Source organism: Neolamprologus brichardi, chromosome 8, assembly GCF_056152115.1.
Source record: "Neolamprologus brichardi isolate AB-2024 chromosome 8, ASM5615211v1, whole genome shotgun sequence".
Lineage (NCBI taxonomy): Eukaryota > Metazoa > Chordata > Actinopteri > Cichliformes > Cichlidae > Neolamprologus > Neolamprologus brichardi.
In genome coordinates this window covers 18,245,470-18,272,988 of record NC_142111.1, presented here as the reverse complement: position 1 = coordinate 18,272,988, position 27,519 = coordinate 18,245,470, and the positions used below count along the sequence as shown (strand labels likewise).

General features: G+C 39.5%; 1 protein-coding gene across 2 annotated transcripts; it reads right to left on the bottom strand.

Annotated features, from left to right (window-relative positions):
• Window positions 1-1,637: 1,637 nt before the first annotated feature.
• Window positions 1,638-21,245, bottom strand: fshr (follicle stimulating hormone receptor). 2 transcript variants are annotated; one of them, XM_087844742.1, is made up of 15 exons: window positions 21,229-21,245; window positions 20,045-20,190; window positions 17,657-17,728; window positions 16,759-16,833; window positions 16,443-16,517; window positions 16,269-16,343; window positions 13,925-13,996; window positions 13,439-13,519; window positions 10,003-10,071; window positions 9,836-9,910; window positions 7,253-7,438; window positions 6,432-6,652; window positions 5,303-5,484; window positions 5,019-5,210; window positions 1,638-4,919 (listed from the first exon to the last, which is right to left on the bottom strand). In XM_087844742.1, the coding sequence occupies exons 2-15, from the start codon at window positions 20,158-20,160 to the stop codon at window positions 4,383-4,385; spliced, it is 2,028 nt and encodes a 675-aa protein (XP_087700868.1). In that variant the 5' UTR covers window positions 20,161-20,190; window positions 21,229-21,245; the 3' UTR covers window positions 1,638-4,382. The 2 variants fall into 2 exon arrangements, with proteins under 2 accessions (XP_087700868.1, XP_087700867.1); XM_087844741.1 differs by lacking the exon at window positions 21,229-21,245 and having other exon boundaries at window positions 20,045-20,846.
• Between the last annotated feature and the right edge of the window lie 6,274 nt (window positions 21,246-27,519).

Below are 27,519 nucleotides of genomic sequence, written 5' to 3'. Positions count from 1 at the left end.
CTCACCCTGCAGCGACCAATCAGAAGCGCCATATCAAACGACTTGCCAAAACCTTTCTGTTGGGGTTCGGAGTCGGTCAAGCGGCGATTTGATCATTGCAGGACACATCAAGGGGCTGTACAAGCGTCACGTAAGTGTATTTTACCGGTTAATTGTAAACAAAACACACAAAACTGGACTTAACTGCAAAAAGAAAAGCTATTAAAAATGAATTTGTGTAAAAATAACTGATATGGGCTGATGTTCTGGTGGAAAATATGAGTCAGTTGAGAGATGTGTTTGTATTTAAATGGAAATTATGTTCAATTAGGAATTTTTCTAAATAAAAGTCGAACTTTAGGAATTCAATATTTTTTTGATTTCACTACACACACAAAAAACATTTGTAAATTAGCTTTTTGGGAAAATTGGTTATTAATTAAAAGTTTTAAACTAATGCTCAGTTAGTTTTATTTATTTATTTATTTAATTATTGTTGCATTTTTATGGTGTAAATTTAAAGGCAGACTGATTGACTACACTTTTTTCTTTTGCATCCATAAATTCAAGTACAATTACAGTCACTTCACATTGCAGCCACATTTCTAAGCGCACTGGAATTGAGTGAATGGACACTGATCAAATTACAGATTTTAAGTGGAATACAACTTTAACGCTTTAACTTGTATATTTATTATGCACGTCGACCACCAGAGGGCATTGTTTATCTGCCGACGATTAGTCTTGAACTTGAAGGCTTTATAATGAGGGTGTTTTGTTATACCGTCTCCAGTGCTGTCTAGAGAAGATGTCAGAGAGCATAACGGCATGTCTTTCGGTATTGCAACACTCACTTTTTTTAGTGCACATAAATTTGAGTGCAAATGCATTAAAATGATTTATCTTTTACTTGAAAAACTATATGATATGATATGATATAAAAATGAAGAAGACATACAGTGTATGTAGGGGACAAGTAACTGCCGGATGAGCATTAATCTTCATGCAGGACTTGATATAATCTTTTATGGAAATTATGTAGAAATAAAAAGCTATTTTTAAAAAAAGCAAATTAGGGAAAAATGATTTATTTATTTATTTTTGTCGTAAGACAACATCAAGCAAAATTTGTAGGATCTATTGAGACTGGTGATTTTATTTGGACTTTTGTGCACACAGATGGAGGTAAACTCACCAGAAATCTAGCCCCAGTAGCATCACCTGGTGGTGAAAGTGTATAATTGCACCCTAACTTTGAATGTTGGCATGTAGGAGGCAGTGTATCCATATCAATGAGATGGTCTTGGATTCCTTCTTGCAGCTGCAGCCTTGAGAGTGTGGGTTGCTACTGTGTGTGTGTGTGTGCGTGCGCGCACAGCTTATCTAGCTGCTATATCCATCCCCCTGTAATAAGCAGAAAGAGCAGCTGCGTACCTCTCCTCCTACGCCCACCCACCCACTTTGCTGCACAGAGCAGAGGTTGGGAGGGTCACTTTGTCCTTGAAAGCTTTGGATGCTCTGAAGGACAGCATTGCTAGATAAAGAAAGCTCAATTATTGCACGCATATGTGTGTGTGTCTGAGAGAGAGCTTTTCTGTTTGTCACGCCTCTTCCAACGCTCACATTCATCATACAAAATCTATTCAAGCAGAGAGGATATAATAAAACACTTTATAAAATAGTGTAAAAAAACAGCACATTGAAATATTCTTCAGAAAAACAGATTCAAAAGTGACACTTAATGGGATGTTTGTTTGAAAACGTAAACATAATTACATTTCAAAGATAATTACAGGTCTGGGGCTTACAAAATAGACGGAGTTGGTGGCAAATTGTAGACATCGAGAGGTTCAGTAGACTGGGTGTATGTGGAGATTGTTAATCAGCAGGTCCCTGCAGTGTTCTTCTTAATGAATATCATTCAATCACCGCACTGAATGTTGAATGAATATGTTTTTTTGCAGTGTGCATATGCTGAAATCCCAAGCATTCAACCTGCTTAAAAAACATTCTGGAGCATTTTACTTTGTTAGATTATCTCGGGATGCCAGACGGATGGTGTTTGTTACATAGTAGATGAAGTCATTAGTTTTCTCCCCCCTCCATTCTTTTCTTCTTTTACTGCCACTGCCACCCATCTGGCACATCACTTGAGTTAAAAGGAACCCATGGGTATCTAGAAGAGCTGTTTGACCCAGATTTAGTCCAACTACACTCACTAGCTACTTTATTAGGTACATTTTGCTAGGTTGAACACCCCTTTGTCTTCACACTGTCTTAATTTTTAAAAGAAATTCAACTGGAATTGAGTGGAGGAAACATTCCTCAGAGATTGTGGTCCATATTGATGTGATAGAATCACACAGGTGCTGCAAGTTTATCAGCTGCACATCTGTGATGATGATCTCCCATTTGACTACATCCCAAAGGTGCTCTGCTGGAGTGAAATGTGGTGACTGTGGTGAACTCCTTTTCATTTTCAAGAAATCAGTTTTAGATGATCTGAGTTTTGTGACTCAGTTTGCTCACTTACATCAAACTCTGAACCTACTATAAGAATGTCAGAATAGAAATCAAGAGTTCTCAGACTAAGCAATGCCCAGTTTTCTTACATAACTTGCACACCTTGATTGTACAGAAGTTATTTAAGTTACTGTTGCTTTCCTATCAGTTTGCAGTCCGGCCAGCAGATTGTGGCGACATGTGGGACCATCTGGCACCATAAACAATGACACTATCAAAGTCACTTCAATCACCTTTTTCCCCATTCTGATGCTCATTTTCAACTTTAGCAGGTTGTCTTGATTATGTTTACATAGAGGCATGTTTAGAGGGGGAGGAGCTTGGAGTGCCCCTCCCCTTTAGTAATCTTGCAATGGTCAACACCATTGGATGAAAGCTTGGTATCAACAATTAGAAATGTGAGTATATTTACTCCAGTAATTTACTGAAGCAGAGATTTATTGTACTTGTACTTTATTTAAATGCTTCCTTGTTATGTTACTTTCTGCTTTTGATTCCATTTTATTTTGGATACAGTTGTTATAATTTAATACTACATAATACTTATTTTAAAGCTTTAGCTTCTTTTTATTTTGTACATTAATTGTATTTTTTTAAATAAATGAACCTATTGAACAATATATCAGGAATCAAACTCATCAACAGCTGCCTCGTTAAAGAGACGAGAAAAAAATAGCCATTCTATATAAAGAGTGTGTTTACTTCAGGCACTTTGAATACATTTTGATTATATAACTTGTGAACTATTAAGCTGTTTAAGTGCAATTACAACTTTTACTTAGGTTAAGTCTAAATACTTTTTCCCCACCACTTTTCACACAATAAACTTGTAATAAAACACAAGGTTGCACACCAAAAATCATACCCAATAATTTCTGTCAGTTTTCTGATCTTTTTGCAAATCAAATATTTAAATTTCCCCCTCTACTGTATTCTTGGTCTCTGCCGTGCCACCACATTTAAAAAATCTTGAAAATGCCCCAGTTTACGTGTCTGAATGCACTGAGCTGCTGCCATGCGGTTGGCTCATTAAGTATTTGCATTACCAAGCAGCCAAACAAGTATACCTAATAAAGTGGCCAGTGAGTGTATAATTAGTTCTTTTGTGGTCATGTTTGCATGGATTGCTGCAGTGCATAGCTCAGGTAACCAAGTTTAGACACGCCACTGAACACCGTGTCTACTTTGTGCTGAATAGTCAGCTGATACTATTATGATTGAAACATGGTGATTTATGTGTAACCTTAAAAGAGAGGTGGGAACATGGTATGCATGCTTTCTCTTGGGTCTGAACTGCTCAGATTGTGGCGACATATAAACATAATTTTATAAAAAGCTTTTTGTGACTTGTACACCTCTGGTCTCATGGCCTGGAAGTCCAATCTTGACCACTTGTACATGTACATCCCTAACAGAGATCTCAGACTTGCACAGAGACAAGCATCAACGTCTTTGTTGAACTGACCCACATCTTTATATGGAAGATCATCACTTCTGTTGAGCGCTGGGTCTCTGGATGCTATTTATTAACCGAAGAGTCTTCAGTGGAAGCTTTCACTGGCTCAAGCCCAATAAACACAGAATCAGATTAGGAGCACAAACAGAAGCAAGAGCAAGAGCATTGTTTATTTTAACGATCACTGCGTTGCAGACTCCTGGGTCAAATTGTCAAAAATGAGTTCTCAGCTCTTTTGCCTTTCACTTGGTTGCCTTTTGCGTTTTTTCTTAGATCTTTCTGGTCTAAGTAGACAGATATAATTTCCCAGGTAGTGATCAAAATTCATGATCTGAGGCATCATTTTAAGGAATTAGCAGCCTGTTTGTATCGATATAATATGCAATCAAGGCGAAAAGTCCATACCTGTAAATGTGGGTAAAAGTCAGCACTCTTGTTTTCCATCTAGACTTAGCGTATTGGCCAAGGAATACAAGATAACACGGCTATTCTTTGGAGAGGTCCACGCTGGCTGCTGACACGAGGAACTCTCTGTCCGGTAAATCTGCGCTCGAGTCTTAAACAGCCCGAAGCGAGCTGCGAGGAGAAAGAAATCCCTTCTGAAGTTACGGGTGAAAAAGGCATATAAGAAGGGGTTGGAGCATGAGTTGATGGGGTAGAATAGCACCAACAGTAGCTTGGAGTCTGAGACGGTGATGAGAGGCAGCTTGAGGGCAGCTGAGATGGCAAAGAAGGAGATCGGAGCCATGCAGATAAAGTCTGTGAAGATGAGGACGGCCATGCGTTGAGCCACACGGGTGTCGGCGTGGGCTGGCGCTGATGAAGGCTTGCGAAAGGTGAGGTAGATGCTGAGGTAGCAGCCGCACACACAGAAGAACGCCAAGATGTTGAGGAGGAGAACACAGACCACGTAGAACTGGGAGACCAGGGACTCAACATCCATGGGGAGGCAGATGCTCACCTGCATGAAGAAATAAAAAAACCCCAGTATTCGGGGGTCTTGTGAAGTACCCCCTTGTAGTAATTGTATCAGCATGTAGTGGCTAAATTTAACACTCACTTTGCCATAGCTGCTGATCCCAACTGTGGGCAGCAGTGCAGCCAGCAAGGAGAAGATCCAGCCTATTGTCATGATGATGCAAGCGTGTCTCAGGCGAAGTTTGCGGTCAAGTCGCAGAGCATGCGTGATGGTGTGCCAGCGCTCCACGGTGATTGCTGTTAAGGTAAACACTGACAGCTCACTGGCGAACACCTGTAAATGACACACAGACACGCTACTTTACAATTCAAACACATGCTTGAATGAGCGTTGTCACTATGTGATGTGATGTGATGAATACACACCGTGAAGAAGCCTGCAGCATTGCAGCCCAAGCCCATCTGCCAGTCTATAGCATAGTTGTAGTACCGTCCACGTGTGAGCATATCCACGGTTGCAATGACTACCAGGTAGATGCCCATGCAGAGGTCAGCAAAGGCCAGGTGGCACATGAGGAATCGAGGAACAGTCAGCTTATAGCGGCTGCCTGATCACAGATAAAGAAGACAAATAAATAAATGTCAGCAATAAAATCCACTTAGCAGATCCAAAGTACCAATGGGCCATAACATTAAATATTAAATGAGTGAATAACATGGTAGCAATGGCATTCGCACCTTTAATGGGGTTGTAGGATATGTTAAGCAGCAAATGGGCAGTCACTTCTTTATTTTGCTGCTTTGGAAACGTGAAATGTGGGCAAGTAAAAGGAAGTTTCCAGACAATTTGGAGTAAACTGTGATGGCTAAACAGCTGGGTTAGAGCATTTCTGAAACTGCATGTCCTGTGAGGTGCGCCTGAGGCTTTTCGAGGCCCATGGCAAAGGATGGCTAGTCCATGTGTCTAATCCCTCAGAATGGCTACAGTTTCCCCAAAACCTGTGCTGCACATGAAAGGAAAGGTTTCAGAACCCACAGGGCATCCGAGCGTATTTCACACAGATATGTGTAACTGCAGACTGATCAGAGCAGCAGAGCCACAGCTTGGGTTCCTCCTGCCTTCTCTGCTAACAGCACCCAAATTCAAAATATCTCAAAATTTAAGGCTATTGTCTCAAATATTTAAATTACGCATATCAAGGTTTTGACTTACTAACTAAAACTTCTGAGTAAGTCAAACGTTTGAGATACCTAACTCAGAAAAGGGAGTTAATAACCAAAAATGTTAAATTATAGCCAAATAAAGTGGCAGAAACACGCTTTCATACATTTTGGTTAAGTTTAGGGGAAAAAGTCCTTGGTCAGGTTTCAGGAAATGGTCTCTGATAATATAGATTAACTGAGAACGTAAACAATGTATTAAAAAGTTTTCCTGGGTTGACTTTAAACCAGAAAGGCCCGAAGATCTGTCAGTTCCAGTGATGGAGCTGGAGAAATATTTATTTAGGTGTTCCAGATATAAATATCCAAATACTTTTTAAATTACATAACATACCTAACAATACAAGGAGAACTACTGCGTTGCCCAGCAGGGCGAGGACAGAGATGATCCAGATAAGGATGCGTAAGGGGGCAGCAGACATTATATCTTCACAGGGGTTGAAGTCATCAGGGGCTGGGCTGCAGGTGATGGAGGTGGAGTTGGAGCAGTATTCCCTGAAGAAGTGCAGGTTATTTTTAGCCTCGGGGTTGTCGCACAGTGAGTGCCATCCCGATCTAGTACACAACAATACACACAAAGTGGACAACACAGGGAGTGAACAAAGTAAATGAGTTTTGTTTCAGCAACTGCTTGAGCTGTTGACTCAGTGGCATTTAACCAGAAATGGACAAATAGGATATTGAAAAGACCATAAAACAAACCAACCCACACATTTGTGTACGTCCATGTAAGGGCTCATCCCAGTGTCTCCCAACATTTTCCTGGCATGCCTCACTTCAAAAGGCAAAAATGCTTCACGCCTAACAGCCCACATTATTATTTAGGATCCAAAACAGCATCAAAAATCTTGTTTTTTTTTTTTTAATATTTTCGCTTACAAAAGAAAATCAAATTCAATTTAGTTTCACTTCATAGTTTTTTTCCCAGCCTTTTTGTAGTCTTTATACCCCACAGTGAGAGAGCCACTGGATTGAAGCGACTGAATATAAGCTTCACAGACAGTTCACACTGTAGTGCCACATTTAATAAATCCAAGGATTTTAATCCTACCAGGTAACTCTTTGCAACAAAGTGAAGAAGCAATTTCCCCCAAATCTCATACAATTTCCAAAAAAACATCTTCAGGTGTCTTTTGACTGGCAGGGCACGTGTACCTGTTTCGGTGCATGTTCAGGAAGGCGCAGCAGTGTGATGGGTATGTCAGCTTTGCCTGGTGCAGTTTGGCAAAGAGCTGAAGAGGAGGAAGTTCTTTCAGGTTGAAGGCTGACTCGGCGATCAGCCTCTTGAGGCCTCCAAGGATCGAGTCTGGCAAAGAGGCGAGGGCTGTTTCGGAGACGTCTCTGCGGAAGCAAGCGGAGAAAAAGTGAGTGAGTTTAAATTTTAATTTCAGAATCAATATCATGCTTAAATGGACAGTTCACCCCCACAAAGCAAACAGACATACTTTTCCTCTGGGCTCTAGTGGTATTTATTGATGTAATTCTTTTGGTGTGAGCTGCTTGGTTTTGAAGACATTTCTGGTCAAAATTTCTGTCATTTCTCGAACGTAATAGAGTCTTTCTTTGAGGTAGTTAAATTGTCTACAGACAAAATTAAAAAAACTCAACAAACCTTGTTTTCTTTCTACTCTACTTTACTCAAAGACCATATCTCAAAAACCAGAGCTCAACTGATGAACATAGAAAATAGTGACTGCCTCTAAGAGTTCAAAGATTGGTGGTGGAGGAGATGGATAAAATGCCCTAGATAACCTACGGAAGGTTGACATATATTAACATATCACAAGGACTTTACAGAGTAGGTACTGGCACAGATAACCAAGAATAAATAGGACAGATAACATAAGAGCGTGTACCTCCATTCACGATTGAGCTGTAATGGAAGCAGCAGAAAGCAAACAGTTCCTCCTGCTCACAGGAAGCTTTGTCAATATGTTTTTGTTGTTGAGTAACCTGGCCATGTTTTGGGAAAGAGACATTTTTCTTGGTATTTTTTAAGCTTTTTTTTCTGGCTTTATTGGACACCAAAGCTAGGAGAGAGAGTAGGAGAAAACATGCGGCAAAGGGCCTTGAGTTGGATTTTAACTCGTGCCACTGCATTTACGATTTCATCTCCTGGTGCCCTGTCTTAAAAATTTTAAAGAGTGGTCTTCAGCAATAAGTTTACAGGCTTTCAGTCTTTCTTTGGACATTGGCTGCTTTTTCACTCAGTTTCAGTCCGATTCTCGAAACTTACCATTTTCACAAGAAAAGTTGGGTTGTTTTGTTCAACTACTGAACACTCAGCTATGAATCATTCAAGCATAAAAATGGCACCAACTCAAGTGATGAACCAGTGCCGTGTCTATACATAACAAAAATCTCAGCAAAGAACCAGTTCTAAATTATATCTTTAGGCACTTTGTTACAAGCAGCCTGTCACAGAAACATATCATTTGTTCCAATTTCTTCAACTGAATATACCAGAAATACTAAAATAATACCGCAGTTTGACAGGCATAAAATACATTTTTTTTTAGCCAAGGTGATTCCCTAAGAGCTGTTATCCAAAAGCTTGGCAAATCATGTTATTGTGTTCAATGTGTTGAAAAATGAGGGAAACTGGACAAGTGGAGGAGAAAAGAAGTAGCAGCCCTAAAAACTATCTACAGCAGATGAACAACAACATTTGAACTTCCTGTTGATGAGAGGAAAAAAAATTCAGCAAAGAAGTGACACAGGGCCTCAGAGACGCATCAGGCCCTTCAGCTTATCCATCTGCTGTTCACTGAAGGCTCATGAGAAATACTCTCAGTGAAAGGATGGCTGTCAAGAAGCCCTTCTTAAGGAAGCGAAACAGGAAGAAAAGGCTGAGGCATGCCAGATTACACAAGAACTGGACTGAAAATCAGTGTGGATGGGTCTTATGGAGCGATGAATCTAAAGGTGAAATTTCTGGTGCAAATCGTTATCACAGTGCACGGGTTAGGTCGGGACAAACTCTCTCTCAGTTGCGTTCTACACCGTTTTAAAGAATCGCTGCATCCATTTACAATTTTCACTCTAAAATATACGATTTCTGCACAGTACTATAATATTTTTTATGGTTTAAGCACCGCAAGGCAAGTGTCTTTCATTTCTGTCACATGTAAGTGAAGGCAAACAGTTCTACAACTAATATCTCCAAAGCTGGGAAACTCACACCAAAACAATCTAGATGGATAAATGTCACCACAGCCCAGAGGAAAAATGCATTAATTTAATTTAGGGGTGAACTGCCTTTTTAACAGATTCTTTTCTTCCCCTTAGTGTGCTGTCTGTAATAGAGATTTGATCAGTTCATAAAATATAAATTTTCATGAAATGCACTTGGATTTAAGAGAAGTGCCAGCTGAATAAAAAAAAAGAAAGAAGCTGAAGAGAAGCTACTGTTTGATTGCCAAGTGACTGCCAGGGAGTGAAAGAAAAAAAACATCACAGTGATGACAGTCCAAAAGAATAACAAATAATTTGTCTGATTCTTACTTCAGTAGACATGTCTCTTTGTTAGGGGAATAAACAGAAATCTCTATTTCCTGGTAGAGTCCATCAGGTTCACCTGACCCTAAACTATTTTTAACCTTAGATCTGTAAAGATTTTCCAAGTCCGTGCAGATATCATCCCCCACCCCCTGCTTTCTCCAACATTCTGACTTTAATAAGGAATGATGAGCAGGGTGAATCATTTAGGCATGAGTTACTGTTGAATGTCATGCTTACAGTACCACCAACTCACTGGAACCCACAAAGGCACTGGGACTCATGTGAGTAAGCTGTCGGTTGCCTCTTAGGAACCTGAGAGCAAGGGAGAAAGAGAGAGTGGAGTTAAATGTGTATTTTTTTTTTAAAATCTTCTGTTTGTAATTGTGTCTCTGCCTGTGACTCACAATCTGTGCATCTTTGTTCCGTTGAAGGCGTCACTTGCCACCTCCTTGATGCCATTTCTGGTGAGCCGTCTGTCATTAGAAAGGGAAGCCAAATTACAGTCATGTGGCTCCAACACAGAACATTTCCAACTGTAAACTTACTTAGCTATCAATGCCAATTTTAGTGTTTGCACTTCTTTTGTTCTCAGTGAGTAAAGCTGTACAAATACAAAGGGTTTTAGTGCAACACTGAGTAAAGCGTTGATATGATTGTGTCGCCTTCAACTGCCTCTTCTGCTTCCTACTTTTCTTCTGTATTTAACAGTATGGATCTCAGACGCTGCCATCAAAATGTTTTGTTGGAAGGATCCTGCGTTTATGGGAAAAAAATCCAGCTTCTTCTTGCTGAGTGTTGATTGCATCCTTTTATCCATCTCTATTAATTTACAGCCAGCAGCCTTCTGGATTACTATAGCACAAAGTCTGGTAGGAAAAAAAGATAATAATAACAACTAGCCCGGCTCTGCTGACTGAATTGGAGAACATCGAGTTCTGTAGATAAAAGCTGCACAAACAAAGATGGTTTTGTTCGATTTTTTACCGCGCAGTAACAGAATAATAAACTAGCTTTGAAGTCTGGGTGCAGAGAGTCACAGCCTACCAATGATGACCCTGAAGCTTTGAATTTGAATGAATATTTATTTATCAGACACAGAATTTAAAGTAGACTTTTTGCTCTTCATAAGCTGAAGACTATCCAGTTTGATTCCCAGTTATCAGAGTTCATAAGAGGTAATTGGGACTGCAGAGTGCATTTATTGCATTAGGAATGATGAGTGAGTGGCATTTAGTGATACATATTTACATATTTTACATGTAAAAGCAAATTTGACATTCATTTCCTTCAACTGATACCACCCCTTCTGAATTAGCTTAGTACAAAGCCTGGAAGGAAATAATAATAATAATGATAACTAGCCTGGCACAATTCAAAGGTTTAAAAAATCCACCTACTCCCTCCTGTAAGACTCATTAGTTAACACATTATATTGTTTTTTTGAAAGTGTAAAAACAAAAACCCCCAAATCAAAACAGTTTTACACGAGGTTATGTGCCAGACTATTTGTTGGATAGGTAGAGTAACTTCCTGACTGCCTGAAACTTAAAGCCAAGAAATAGTCAGACATATCATCCCTGTAAAACCACAAGAGCTGAACAAATACAATTTTTATTAGTAGCTAAATTATAAATGAAGTTATACAGTAAATTATACAGAAATGTGGCTCTACTGCTGTCTCCTATGTTAAGCTAACTTTTAAGCTAACCTATTGCTGGCTAAAGCTCCTGGTGATCTAGGCACATTAAACGAAAAAGCTAAACTACTGCTACAAGTAAAAGTAGTGCTGTCAACAAAAGTTTTTAAAATCAAAAAGGTCACACTGGCTTCAGTAATACGGGATTAATATCAATAATTCATTAGCAATTAAGCTGCATCTTAACTGAACCTGTCATGGTTGAACTAATGCTAACTCAAATTTTCAATCTGTACCTACCAAATGACTGCTAACAAAGTTTTCGTAGGACTCTCTGAAGTCCTGTTAAAAACTAAACACTAAAACTAAACTCCCCAGAATTTGGTGGCTTGTAGAATCACCTTGAGTAGCATAACTTTGGTAAGTTGTTTCTGTATGACTTTATTGGTCTCTTACATCATTGTGGAGAACCTTTGGCTCACTCTTCTGTACAACATTGCTCTATTTTATTGAGGTTTGTGGGCATTCTGTTATATGCACAGCTCTCGTAAGGCTCCACCACTGCATTTCAATCAAGATGAGGTCTGCGAATTTGACTGGGCTGTTGCATACATTGATTCTTTTCCTTTTTCATCCAATCGGTTGCAGATTTGCTGCTCTGCCAAGCATTAGCTGCAGGACAAATGGCCTCACATTTGACTCTAGAATACTTTGGTATATAGTGGAATTCATGGTTGTCTCTGACTACAAGGTGCTCAGGTTCTAACAAGCTCAAATCATCACCTCTTCACCAAACTGTCTGATAGCTACAGTGAAGTTTTTGTGCTGATATGCTGTGTTTGTTTTTACCAAGCTTATGGCTAAAAATCCTGAACACCTAGGACCACTTTGATTTTGTGTGTCCAAACCACAGTGTTCCAGAGGTCCTGTCGTTTGTTCAGATGCATCGTTGCTATGTTCTTTTTTTAAGAAAAGAAGCTTTTAAGCCATACCTGTTCAGTCTGTTTAACATTTGTAGTGTTTTAACACTGAACACAATGAAACCTATAGCCTGTAGTGCTTGGTTCTTTGCAGTTTTTCTGAGCCTTGCAGGGTCTGAGTCTTTTTTCTTTTTGCATGACTACATATACTGCAGTGCAGCATTTGCAGGCTCATGACATATTTTTCATTCATTGTAGTCAGTGGAAACAGAGGAACAGATATCATACAGGAGACGTTTAGTGGTGATGTGAAGAAGTGCATGTAGGTTTTCTGATCTACTATTGTAAGCTCTACCTTACCTTGTGATTTTGCGTTGTATAAATAGAATTGAACTGAATTGATGGTAAATGTCAAAACAGCTAGCATGTAGCTATACACTATAAAAGAATGTGTTTTAACTGAGATTTACAGAAACATTACTGATATCTAATTTTTGCTCACAACTTGTTGTCTCAATAACACAATGTTAAAACACACAAAAGTTGAGGTAAGTCTTACTTAGCTAAAACATAGGAGGACCCCTGTGATTGTTATATAAATAAATTATTACATTGTTTTACTAAAGTGGGGTTTGAACTCCTCTAATGTATTTACTTAGTCTAGTGTTTCCCATCATAAGGATTGATTCCCTGTAAAGTGTCATAAAATAACTCTGAGTGGTTAATCATTGATAGTGGAGAGATAAGACAAAAAAAGGTTTTGGTACCTATTTATATTATTCAGACAAAGCTTTCATTGTAAGTGTTCAGAGGCCAAATGGCTTGAAACTGCATGTTTAGTTGGTAATAAGACATTATGTTATTACATCTAGTAGGGAAGTATGTGGGTTGATTTAAAATCTTAATTTTTAAACTAGCAGCAGTTTTTTTTACAGATGAAAATGATTGAGTGAAAGCATCAAGAAGCCTTAAATAGAGGTAATTAATTACCGCTACCTGAAAATTACACTTATGCTTTCATTTTTTTCCAAAGAAAACAATCTGTGACATATGCAAAAAGCAAAAAAAATGTAATTTTATGTTAGATTAATGATCTGCAGCTGAAAAGGAAAGCACAAAAATTTACAAAAGGCAATAAAAGCATGAGTATGAAACATAGAAAAAAGGAGAAACTCAGTGAAGAGGGCAAAGAGCATTTCGTGGAACATTCATCACTGTGCATGTAATGCCCACTCGGATCTGTGAGGGTGATGTGTTTCTAAAAAAGAAAGATGAATCGCTTACATCTCTGCGATGGTTTGAGTGCAGAGGCCTCTGAAGGCATTGGCAGGGACTCTCTTTATGTGGCTGTTGTCCTGAAGATCCCTAAGCAGTACAAAGACCAAAAACTTTAAGATAAATGACCACTATTGCTAAGTAAGTGGTAGAAATACATTTTTTAGTGGAAAACCCCCCCAAAACAGCAGAGGGTGTAAAACATTAGGAAGCCTTCAGCAGTGCCTGTCTAATCCACTGTCTTTTTGAAGATGACGGATGTCAGATGGGAGACAGTTTGAATATGGATTTTTAAAGGATGACGGCTAGGGACAGATGGTGTGTGTTCCTGATAGTCTGTTTGGTAAGAACTGCTGAATTCTGACTGCAGTAATATATGATTAGTGGTGTGATTTCTTATGGGAGTATTTAATTCTGTATGCATATAATAGCCTATAAATTCACATGTGGAGGCGTGTATATGAGATCGTTTTTTGTAATTGTACTGAGACCTACAGCAGAAAGCAGGCGGTGGAGTGGATCTTGGAAAAGTCTGGAAAAATCCTGAGCCCGGTGTTGGAGATAGTCCTGTGATGTAAAAGTAAAGGTTTAACCAGAACATGTTACTAAATTGTAACCTCTGAAAAGCAGACACTAAGCAGGGAGTAGCAGTGATAAAATCGCATACACTGTCTCATCCATTGTAATAAATTAGATTAAAAAATAACAAACACATGCTGATGTCTGATGTGTCTGCCACCCTAACATAACTTAAAGACGATTCTTGGGAATCACATTGTTGGTGCAAAAAATGCCATTTTATGTTCATTGCTCTGTGTGCTATCTTTGGCATTTTTAAAAAATTCGGTAATAAAAATGGGGACAAATTATGTGTTTTTGTGGCAGCTAGTAACAAATTGCTTAAAAATACAACTCTAGTTTCTCCCCCAAGTTAGGTGAATTTTTCATGCTTATGATTCATATTTTAGCATTACGTGACTTACAAAACAAGCAAACAAAAAAACAAAACAAAAACCCATTCCTCTGAAAATGGTCAGGTGGAATAAAAATGACTAAAAAAAGCAAACAGTGTCTAAAGAAAAACTTCAGAAAACCTGGAGAACTTTTGCTCAAGACAACTTTAAAGAATTACAATAAAGGCTCCTTGAAAGCGACATGTATACTAATGAAGAAACTTTCTACTAATAACAAAAGTGTAACATATCCATTGCTTCCTCCCACATTTTCACTCAGTCTGCAGAAACTCTGATATAATTGCGACACTTCACATCAGTCTGTCATGAAAACATTTGCTCCTCTCGGGGTGCGCTGAGCTACAACTGCTGAGTAGCCTGGCTTATTAGCCAGCCAGGTAGCTAATTATACTAAATATATCTCTGAGTCACTCCATGTTGATAAGTGATTTTAAGTCTGAACCAGCTAATTGGATGTCAACATTATGAAGACCCTTTAAAGTTTGAGAACTCCTGGATTAAAGGTCAGGGTTCGGGCTACGATGAATCACAGATTTGTGCATGAAATATTCATATTCATGGTATATGCACAGATTGGTGTATAGGCACCGTTTACCAATGAGGTCCAACGTGTTTTTGTAATGTAGGCCATTTGTTGTGTTTCGTTCCCTGCTATATTTGTGGGTTTTATTATGTTTCTTTGTGCGTGTAATTTCTCCTGCTTTCTGTGTTCTCCTGTTGCTGTTATCACGTTTAGTCGTAGCCCTCATGTCTAATTGCCTCTTGTTTACATCCTGTTTTATGTTTGGTTTTACTTCCTACTTTTACCTCTTTTTGTGATTGTTTGCCATCCCTAGTCATGTTTTCACCTGTTTCATAACCAACCGGAAACCAGCTGTTACCCCTATCTGTGTCTGTGTATGTATATGTAGTGTTTCCTTGGTCTTTGTCTTTGATTGTCAGTCAGTGACTTCTGATTTGATTTCTCGTGTTTCCTTTAGTGGATCAGGAAACAGGATCAGCCATTTAAAATATTCTAAATCAGTTGTAGGCGCCAATACAGCCAATTTAAAATCTTTTAAAATCACCCATTAACCGGTGTACAATTTCAATCCCAGGACCTTTCATATAGTCAAGTAATACCTGTGAGCCAAAAGCTCAGGCCTCAGGCTGCTCAGACAGTTTTTTTCTACTTTTGGCTCTGTGTGATGTTAAAGAGGGCCGGAATTCCTATTATGATCCTCTTACACAGGTCTGGCTCTAAGTCTAAAGCAGGGGTCCCCAATCCCAGTCCATGAGGGCCGGTGTCCCTGCAGCATAAGATGAATAAGGAGTATTTTGAACTACAAATTTTGCAAAGCTGGAATAACAATATGGAGCTGGAAACAAGCATAATAACATCCCCACGACCCCCAAGTAAACTATTTGAAAACAAACTAAACATGCGCTAAGGTGGCCCTCTTTAAAAAAGCAATCGCTTTATTTTTTTCCGTCGCAGATTGCTGTTTATGTGTCCCAGTTTTCACAAATTGGGACAAACAGTAACAGTTAAGAATGTCTGTAAGGGATTTGAGCGCTGCAGTGTTCTTTATAAACTGCTACTTTGAGATTGTTTCAAAAGACATAAAATAATACTTTTTTTGTTTGCAACAAATTAAAGTAGCAGTCATGAAATGGCCTTTAAGTCATTTTGTGGAAAAAAAGACTTTTTTTTTTCCATGTTGGGGATGAAGGGTGACACCGGGGAGCCAAGCTCATTAAAAAATAATGTCTTTGATCATGCGGGCCATCAGAAGTAGGGCTGTCACCCGTGACCTATTTTGGACTCACAATCAGTTTTGAGAGACAAACTGTGGTAGAAATCTGAACTCTCACTGAGTACTCACAAGAACCGTAGTCTTGCCATGTTCCTGAATGCATCGGGGTGGATGGAACTCAGGTGTTTTGACTTTGTTATGATTCTGAAAGAAACGCATTTCAGTCAGATTATCATTAATATAAATGACTGGTTTGCAATTACGGGGTTTCACAGGTGCCATTATCCTGCCAGTTATACTTACATCTCACTGAGTTCAGGGAGGTCGGAGAAAGCAAAAGCCCCGATATTCCTCAGAGCAGCATTTTTAGATATTAAACTGAGGGAAACGATATGAAATATATTTTAAAAAAATCATGTGGTCTATTATTCATTCACACTCATTCTTTGGAGTCTTTTTTTTGTCTCCGCCACCCCTCGGATGCTTAACTTCTCAACTATTTGGGTGATCTTCCTCAGAGGCCGGAGCTCTTCATGTTCCATTACAAAGACTAAACACAAACATGTAGGATAAAATCTGCTTTATGCAGTCAGCGGCTTTTAGTAATCAGTATACTCACATTTTGGTGAGCTTAGGGAGGCCAGAAAAGGCAAAAGCACCGATACTCTCCAGCATGTCGTTCTCGGATATGGTCCTGTAGTTGGCAGTAATGACGAGTAAAAGAAAAAGTAAAGAATATAAAAGTTATTATAGGAGGGTTTTTTGTAATCGATGTCTTAAATCAGACAGAATCCTCAGATTTTTCCTGTAAAGTTATTAAAAAATAAAAACAAACTTTGGGTGTAGGACACACCCTGGTTAAATATATGTGCAAAACACAGTTTCTATTTGCAATTCCCATGGTTTTAAAATCAATAAGTCTCTTAAATAAACACTGAAGATGAATCATGAAAATCACAACAGAGGCCACTAAAAAGTTCAATCTATTATCAAACATTTGCCTATTTTTTAGCCTGTGATTGCTTCCTTTTACACTTTAACATGTAAGAGTCAGCACCTGCGACTATTTTCACTTTTGAAGCTGAACAACTGATCCTTGCTTGATCAATATTTTAATCACTACTAATTAAAATGATTCATAGCAGCAGAAAAAAAGAACAATTTAATTTGAAATCACTGTTTGCTAATTATAAAAGTTTATTGTAGAAATATATTTATATAGAAAGCAAGGCGATAACCTAATTGGCACCGTGTACAAATTGTCACATGAGTACAAAATCAATATCTATAACTCCAGCTCTTGTTAAATATGAATGTGGACCAAGATGATTGATCCCCCAATGTGGGGATCAACTGTTTTATTGAATGAACACAGTGGCATTCCTGGCTGTGTTACCAGGAATGCCACTGAGTTATTCCCCGTCTGTTTGGATGATCCATATCTCGTGTGTTTTGACTTCCTCAGCACATTATGCTCCGCATCGAAGAACAAACATAATCGACAGGCGCGCACTTACAGTTCCATTAGGTGCTGGAGGCTGGAGAGGGCGCCCTGCTGAATCTCTCTGATCTGCGTCTGCTTAACTTCCCTGTTGATCCAGAAACAGCCACTCACATCAGGTTTCAGCACTTCACACTGATCACAAGGCTCGCAGGGGATTTGTGTGCACGCTGACTACTGAAGAAGGTCAGCTACTCAGTCACGATGCGATTTTTTTTTCTTTTCATGCGTGAAACAAAATATACGTGAAGAAAGTCTACATGAGTTCCCAAGCTCTGTGCATGTGGTCTTACGTACTTGCAGCATACTTACTGCATACTTGTAAATATCCCCACTGTTCCCGAGCCTTGACCTTCGAGCAAAATATAGAGCAGAAGAGAACACACGCATCGCCACCTGGGAGATCGCAGCGCATCTCTAGGGATGTTTGCTTCTTCTGCCACAAGTGTGTCCTTGTCTTGAGTGTGTGTCAGCTGTATTTACTCATAGGCTATGTTTTTTTTGTTCTGTTTCTTTGGTAAGATAGATTGTGTAAGGCGAAACTGCTCGTGTGTACTTTTCGAAAGTTTGCATAAATGCTTAGGGTGATTCTAATCTTCACCTCACCCTGTCTCTTTCTCTGGAAGGCCTTGAGATTCTTTGCAAATGTTTAGGTAGCCAAATCAAAAGGTCACTGTTTACTATGAGTGGCGATCACCCTCAGATCTGCACGAGACACCTAAATCAATCATGTCACCTTTAAACAAGCACTACAGGTTAAAGTGACACTATGAAAGTAGAAATAACTTTACCTGAGGCTTGGATTTCTCTACACTAAAGATGGGAACTTTGCTCATTTTCCTGGTACCAAAATCATGAATGAATGTCTTGATTGCTTAATCTGTATTTAAAAAATGTACAAACAGGACTTTATCATAACTGGGCAGCAGCTAAGGCAATCATCATGTTACGGTGCAGACAACACAATGCGCCGTCCTTCGACCAGTTTCATGCTGTATTCTGCTGATTGATAACAGTAACACACAAAGTAGCATAAGAAAAAGACTGCAAGCTCATAACCCAGACTGTCCTGGTGGGAAACTCTGACTTTTAACCCCTTAATTTTGTTTGTTTACAAGAAAACTCCGCGGGGGGTCTTTAACCTGTGGCTACCTGCTCAGTGGCCAACAATAGTAAGTAGCTGCTGCTGCGCTGCAAGGTGCCGAGGATGAGCAGAAAAGCTTTGCATGCGTTTCCCGGAATCAGTAAATGTTTAATGAAACCAACCGAGTCAAGTTGAGAGCAAAACTGAACCACACGTCCAGGCAGATGAGCGAGGATTAGACAGGAACGTCCGGATGATTATGCACGTTCACGGATGGGATTCAAATTTGTAAACATTTCGTAGCTACTGTATAGCTTTAATATGGTGAATGGGTGGTGGGATTCATAGACACATTTGCTGCTCCACTCGCATGTCAGTTTGAGGGATGTCGCCAAATTAAAGTTGCTCCACATAAGGAAATCTGCTCAGACTACAAAACAGCAGAAGCTATAATTTATGTACTTTGTGGTTGTTCAGGTTTAAAGTTTCAGGCTTTCTTGAAAGCAAACTTTCAAGCTACAGAAAGAAAAAAACTCGAATTACATCACTGGGTCTATTTTAAACTTAATGTGTGGAGCGTGAGAGATGCGGGTACTCAAAAAGGAATGAAAAACTTTTAAGCTGCATTATTGAATATCTGGGATCATGTATTTAGTAAAGCTTGGTCCATGATAAAGGCAAAAAGGTATCTTTTTGGCTCTGCTGCTTTGGACTTGACTATTCCTTAGTTTTTCTAGCTCTTGTGAGTCTCAGAGAAAGAAAAGTGTAAGCGTGCTATCAAATACTGCCTGCAAACAATTAACAGAAAAGAATGGTGATCAGGTGACAGGTAGACTTCATTTAGAGGGGAAGGGGAATAATGTAATTCGAGGAAAACTGGTACACGCATCTCCTTAAAAACTTTTCTTGCAGACAATAAACAGAATGAGGAATAAAAATCTATTAACATGTGTGACACTGCATTGAAGGCTTTCTATGGGCTTTTCTATTTTTCAGGGGATTTATATGAATTGTTCACCACTCTAGCAGTGTTACACTTTAAATATTACATCACATTATTTGAATTAATTTAAATGAATAGTCTGCTTCTTGAAAATGAGGATGAAACACAAAAAACAAAAACAAACAGCTGACAGTATCATACAGTGAACTTTCATTCCCCACAGCGCTGTATTATAATGTTACATTGATGATGATTAGGCATGGTAGTTTAATATAATCTAACAATGATGGCAAAAAAAAAGTAAACATCTGGATCCACAAGCAGTGCATCCTTTTGTGTGTGAGTCTCTGTGTGCTTGTGTGTTTGTGTGTACTCACAGGCACTGGGCGCTGGAGATGTTGGAGGGAAACGCCGTGACTCCAAACATGACCTGGCAAGACGGGCACGAGGTTTGTTTGGCCAAACTGGGATGAAATCCAGGTCTAATGTCCATTTCAGAGCCGCGCGCCGAGGCTGCTGCCGTCTTTATCGTAGCGATCAGCAGCATCATTAGTGTCATTACCAACATCACTTCAGTCTGCCTGGGTCCACAGAGTGGTTTCACTTTTCTAGTTTGTCTTCTTTTTGTGTCTTTTACTTTGATATTGTCTCTGGTCCACGCTCCACATTTGATATGAACGCGTTTGCCTGTCTGTCCGCTCGGGGGTTCAGCGCCAGGTCAGTTAGAGAGAAATGTGAGGTGGTTTTGGTGTTTTCTGTCATGCAGTAGTGAATGGTGGGGGCGTGTGAAAAGCTCATGGGAGTATGAGGATGTAGGAGGTCTCAGCTGGGTGGAGTTATGTGTGTTTTTCTACTGTGTAACAACTTCCAGAACAGAGCATACGTCTTGATAAGATATAAATGACTGGTGTTCTATGAGCTGAGACTTTAATGCAAGAGAAGAATAAGTGTAGTGATGCGCTGTGAAAAACCGTGCAGTCCTCTTCCTTCTGTGAATGTGTATTTTCTTTTTCCTACCCTATTATGTCAAATGTAGGTAAGGAACCCTTTAATAAGATCAAAAAAATAATATTTAACCTCATTGTTGGCTGTCGTGCATCTGCAAGCCTCTATGCAACCCAACTCCACACCACTTCATTGTATATTTTCTGCATCTGACTTATCATCCCTTATCATCCCTGTTTCCCTGAGTGCAGAATACATGCCCCAAAATGTATTCTGTAACGTATTCCGTTACGTTACTCAATGAGAGTAACATATTCTGAATACTTTGGATTACTTAATATATTATCATGCTGTTTACAACTACTTGAATGTACTATTGCTGTGATTTATTACTGTTACTGAAGGTCCGCGGCTCCGAACCGTAGTAAAGGGACCTCTGGCTAATACGGTGGGTTCTGTGTCGGGCTGGTAGCTGAAAACTAGCTTTACTTTGTTGTCTGGGTCAACTTTGCTAGCGAGAGACAGAGAGAGGCGTTGAAAGGCTGCTCCAACGGAACTTTTTTTTTGGAGGAAAACACGAACACGGTGTACAGTCGAGTCTTAATAGCTTACTGACAACTGGGCTCGTCAGGCACTCTTCTTGGCTGCAGTGGTTATTATTATATTTACATGCTTCCAGCTCCCGTTTTTGCTCGATGACAGCTCGTACTTTTCCTTTTTCTCCCTCCCTCGCTCACAGACACATAACGTGTATGGCAGTCCATTCTCCCTGCAGCACGGACTACACTGCCTATGATGCTACATTCTTTAGCGCTATACCGGTAGCATTCTGCCTATTAGTTTAGCACAACAACAACAAAAATGCCTCTCTCACCCAGGAAACACGCAGAGAGAGAGCGTCACCCTGTAACCATGGCAACCGTAACGCTGCCACCTAGAACAACAGAACAAACAGAACGTAGCTGTCAAACAAAACCCAAACAGTCCTGACCCGCCACAATATGAAACAGGGAAGTACCGCCGTGTAATCCATTTATTTCAACAAAGTAATTGTATTCTAAATACCACCTTTTTAAACGGTAACTGTAACGGAATACAGTTACTCATATTTTGTATTTTAAATACGTAACGGCGGTACATGTATTCCGTTACTCCCCAACACTGTGTATACGCATGAAAAAGCGTTCAGGTTCCTGAACAGAAGAGTGCCACAAATATTAATGACTGCAGATGGAAATTTCCGTTTTCCTTTGAGTCGTCTGGTCCTGCCTAAAAAGCTTCAGTGCTTTTCTTAAAAAGGCTCTTGCTGCCAAATATGCAGTACCTTATACACTCGTCAGACACTCACTTGTTATTATATAGTGCAGTAAAGAGGAGACAGTAAAGTAGGGAGAAATAGAAAGAGTGGTGAAAGACATGTAGCAAAGAGCCTTCGGTCGGAGTCTAATCTCAGGTTACTCGATTTTGCCTTTCGGCATTTGGTCATAAGTGGCCACTTTATTATGTATACCTGCTTGAGACTTTGTGTAAAGCAGATATGTAATCATGCAATCACATAGAAGTTACTCCAGTGCCTTGATGAATCTATGCAACAAAGACTTGAGGCAGTACCAGCCAGTTGTATCTAATAAAGTGTCTGTTAGTGTATAGATGAATATCATTACATCATTACTGATTACAAGTAGGCTTACAAAAAGCTTCTTTAGTTTAGTTTCAGCTGCACAGTCCTCTTGGTCGTTCTTCTTCTTCTTATTTCCGCTGCTCCCTTTAGGGGTTGCCACAGCAGGTCATCTGCCTCCATCTCATCCTATTCCTAGCATCCTCCTCTGTCACACCAACTCTCTGCATTTCTTCCTTCACTACATGAATCAATCTTCTGCATGGTCTCCTTCATCTCCTCCGTACTGGCAGGTGCCAACACCAAAAGATAGATGCACATAAAAATCAAAAACAAAGCAGGACAGTCAGCTGATATGAAAGGCAAAGCTTGTAGCTGATGCTTGGAGTTTAAGCTAAAACCAGAATATTCAGTCAACTAGTTTAACGACTCTGTTATATTAGAATGTTCCAGGTCTCTGTGGTATCTAGATATCTACATATGCCTTTATATTTTGTTTTTGCCTTTAGTTTCACATCCAAGTAAGGAACTGTTTCAGACCAACATGTACTTATCTTTTGTTTTTTTTGTTTTTTTTAAAGCATTTAAGCATTAAGTCGTGCCAGAAAACTAACAGTAAAAATCAGAACAGGCACCAGGTGTGAATCTGTTTTGTCTCTTGTCTCATATTTGTTGTAAATGATGAGCACACTTTGATAATAGTGGACATAATATTCTTTTCTACCACACTCTCCTCACACGTCAGCAGGACACGCAGCCAGCTTGCAAGGACATTCAGGATTCAGGTACACACACACACACACACACACACACACACACACACACACACACACACACACACAGTAATTAAAAAAAAAAATACCATACAGTTTTTTTTTCCCTTTGACATTTTCTTCTTTTTAATGTTCGGCTTTTGCTCTCCATTCATGTTGTCATCTTTTGTATTTATACATTTTTGTGTGTGTGTGTGTGTGTGCATACAGGCGTGCGTGCGCGCGTGCTTGTGTGGACTGTGGGAATTTGATGTGGTCGAGGAAAAGAGCTCCTTGTAATTTATTCCAAAGCAGGAAGAAAAATGCAGCCTTGAGCTCCTGACACGACCACGCACACTCTCTCACACACAAGGATACACTCTCCCACAGTGGCTTGCTTATACACAAGGCAAAAAAAAAGAAAGAGAAGGAAAAAGAACGGATAGGCAGAGTCTAACAAGCACAGCTGGAGGGAGTAGAGATGAAGGAGTAAGCAGGGAGAAGCTGTACAGCACCTGTGTGCATATGTGCGCTCCAGCTGATATGAATTTGTGGATCAATCTGTTGCTGATTGCTCGACACCTTTGTAAGGGAGGTGGAAAATATTAGGGAGTTCCTGCTCTTTTTCTTGTGTGTGTTTTCAATTAAAAATTCTTTTTTTGAGACACATATTTTGCACTCCATTTCGGCAATCTCATTTCTGTGGTCTGCTACAGATTCGGTGGGACAGCAAGCCACTGTAATTGTGTCTATGTCCTCTTTTGATTGTGACTGTGAGAAGCCAAAATGAAAAGGTAGACTAATGATGATGCTGAACAAACAGCTTTAGAAAAGAGCCTTTCTTAACAGCGTATGTGTCTGAAAAATCAATCAGTGCCTCCCACCAGACGCCCTCAGAATCAGATGGTTTTCTTTGTACAACGACTGTAACTGTGAAAGTTTTTTTAAAATATATCTTTTTCTTTTTTTTCCTTCTTTTTACATTTTCATACCAGGCTAATCTTCTAACTGGGATTCTTTCTCTGTCAAAATCATTTTGTAATATAATCATATTGATGAAACACTTTTATATCCTGAAGATTTTTTTCAACATCCTTGCAATTCCAGTGTATTGCACACTGTGCATCTCTAAGGGTTCCCTTTCATATGCTGTCGCTAGTTTTTGTCCTACATGGTTACATGAACCATGAAATCTAACACAAATTGCACTTTTTAAGCATTTTTTTTACGCATGTATAAATTGGTGAAGATGACCTCCTGTAGTTCAAACGGAGCACCAGAATTGCAAAGAAAGTTTGTTTTTGAACGTAACGTGGTTGTTGGTGCCAAACAAGCTGATCTGAGTATTTCAGAAACTGCTGATCTACTTGGATTTTCCCCACATAACCTCTGTAGAGTTTACAGAGAATGGTTCAAAAGAGAAAATATCTAGTGAGCAGCAGTTTTCTGAGTAAAAAGGCCTCAGGAAAATGGTCTTAGCTGATAGGAGGACAGCAGTATCTCAAACACCCACTTGTTTAACCAAGGTATGCAGAAGAGCACCTCTGAATGCACAGAATGTCAAAACTAGAACTAAAAACTGAGGCTAAAAGTTTTACAGGGTCATCAAAATTCAACTGTTTAAGACTGAAAAACTGATTAATCTCAATTTCTGCAGCAATATTCAGACACTAGGGTCAGAATTAGGTGTAAACAACATAAAAGTCTAAATTTATGCTCCCTCGATGGCGGTGATGTAATGCTGTGGGGGTTTTCTTTGCACTTTGGAGCCCTTAGTATCAACTGAGCATCATTTAAGTGCCACAGTCTGTCTAAGTATTGTTGCTATCATATATACGCTACAGTGAACTTTCTGATGACTTCTTCCAGGAGGATGAAAGACCAAGGCTACGTCCACACGTACACGGGTATTTTTGAAAATGCAGATTTTTCTATGCGTTTGCACCTTTCGTCCACACGTAAACGGCGTTTTCGGTCACTGAAAACGGAGATTTCTAAAAACTCCGGCCAGGGTGGATATTTTCTAAAACGTTTTTGCATTTACCTGTGGACGAGAAAAACTGAGAAAACGCAGAAAATGCAGCGTCAAAGGTGTGCGCCTTTTTTGATGTCACACTGTGCGCCACGTTATTGTTTCGGTGAAATGAATTTCTACAATACTGTTACTGTTAATTGTACTCTCTGCAGTGTTCAAATGCTTACATATACACACACACAGTTACTGTCCCTCCACACATAAGACTTGGTTCCAGTGTTGCCAACTCCTCAGTAAGGAAAATCGCTATTGGTTGTCCTAAAAGTCGCTAGAAGTCGCTAAATGACGTCATCACCTAATTTGCATAATTGGTCATGCTAATGTAATTGTAACCTACGCTGCTGGAGAGAGAAATAACATCGTGGACGAGACATAAAGTGAGCAAAAAACGTGCTAAATGCATTTAGAATTTATTTAGAACTACAAATTAAATTTCTTTTAGCAATTATTGTTTTTTGTAATGTCACAATTCCAACCCTGCTCCTTTACCCGGGCTTGGACCGGCAAAAGTGACCCGAAATAGGCACTCTGGTGTGGAGTTACTTTGTGTGTGTGTGTGTGTTTATAAGTAGTTTTAAACCTGATCCACAAAACAGCATAAGAGTAAAAGAAGAACTGACTGCGTTATAGCACCCGCTGCTTGTTGAGAGTAAAAGCCATATGCGCTTTCACGTCTTTTTTTAGCGACTTTTCTTAGCAAAAAAGTTGCTAGGGGGTCTGAAAACTCGCTAAATATAGCGACAAAGTCGCTAAGTTGGCAACACTGCTTGGTTCTGCTTCTATGCCCCAGCTTTGTTTACTATTTCCCACCGAGGTTTCTAGACTTCTGATTGGCCAACATTTCTACACGGTTAGGAATATAGCGCCACCTGCTGCTTTGGCATGTTCCTAGCAGCGTTTTCCTTCATTCCTGCCTTTATGTGTGGACGGGATTATTTTTTAAAACGAAAACGGAAAATCTCCGTTTTCAAAAATACCCGTGTACGTGTGGACATAGCAAAAGTCACAAAGTTTAAATCATCTTAAGCCAGTTTCTTGGACATGACAATGGCCTCCACAGTAACCAATCTCAATTCGGAAGAGCATCTTTGGGATGTTACGGATATCATGGATGTGCAGCCGACAAATGTGCAGTCATCATGTCAATCTTTCCAACACTTTTTTGGAAGAATGAAGTTCCTGAAGGGGTCCAACACAGTACTAGTGTGTACAAGTTCAAGTATGAATTCATGAAGTGAATACTAATGAAAAGTGTCCAGATTGCTGCAGCTTTGTTATTAAAACTGTTATCATATTACATCATACTGATGCTCAAAGATTGTTACTCAAAAAAATAATGTGCTTAACAAAAACAGGATTCTGGGTTTTTGGCAGTTGGAGTGTGTAAAATTGATTTGGTTGCAGCTAAAATGAATTCGGCTCTAAAAATTTCATGCGTCCATCTCTTGTAGATATGAGGGCTCAAATGTGCCTTGAAATGATAAATTAAAAAGCACACCTTAGGTACTTTGGTTGCCTGTAACTTGTATAATTCCACAGAATGAGTGCAAAAGTCATACTAAGGATGACTCTGAGGGTATCTGAATTGGATTATCTTCGGGTTTTGTTAATCTAATAGAGAATGCATATATCAGTGTGTTGCAGCAAATATAATCCCCTGTTGTCCCACAAAGAATTTTCCCCATAAACCACAATCATAAACTGGACAGCTCTGATGTTGTCAACAGGATACCTCTGTCTGCAAACAATGCCTTACCACTGTTTTTGTTATGACATGTGTCATGGTCTGGCTCCAAGGCCACAACAAAAATAGAAGGGACACATCAGTGGGCGGTGAATTTGAACAGTTATTATGATGAAGCAAACAAGAAGAGAATTTTAAATCTGCAATATGTTTATCAGATAAGTCAGTCAGATAAATGTGGGTGTATGAGGATGGTGAGGTGGAGGATGTTGTGGTGTACGAGCTGAACAATACCAACACAGGTGTGTGCAGACATTGATGAGGATGAGCTAGGATGAAAGCAAGAGAAGAAAACTAAGCTGGAATTGCATTTTCCCTTCTGATTCCACATTATATTCAGGGGCATCTAGGAAAACAGAGATATTAGCTACATTTCATCACAAACTCTATGCTTTAAGTACTGTGCAAAACGTCTGTGACCACCTTTGCTCTTCAACAGAGTCCGAAATCTCTTAGGTATTTCTTTAAGTAAAATAAAGTGTTGGTGTGTCTGTTTTCCTTCCTTCATGTCAGGTTTTCAGGTATCTTATGTTCATGTCTCATAGTTTTGTTTTTCCCAGTTTAGGTTATAGTTTTCGCCCCGGTTCACTGTGCCTTTTTTCGTATTCTTGTTCTTGTTTCTTGTTCAGCCAAATAAATGGCTCGCCTTAGTTTTAGTCTCTTCTATATCAGCTATTGGGTCGGCACCACAAACACACCAGCCCTTTTCGGCACTCATAATTCTATCAATTTTAACAAGACCTCCAAACCCCACTGGG

What these genes read in the sequence shown, in the direction of transcription:
- fshr (XM_087844741.1), bottom strand. Translation starts at nt 20,235, where the DNA reads ATGTTGGTAATGACACTAATGATGCTGCTGATCGCTACGATAAAGACG. An exon ending in ATCTCCAGCGCCCAGTGCCT is followed by an intron (nt 17,729 to 20,044) that starts GTGAGTACACAC and finishes CTGGATCAACAG; the next exon opens with GGAAGTTAAGCAGACGCAGA. An exon ending in GGAACAAAGATGCACAGATT is followed by an intron (nt 9,911 to 10,002) that starts GTGAGTCACAGG and finishes CCTTGCTCTCAG; the next exon opens with GTTCCTAAGAGGCAACCGAC.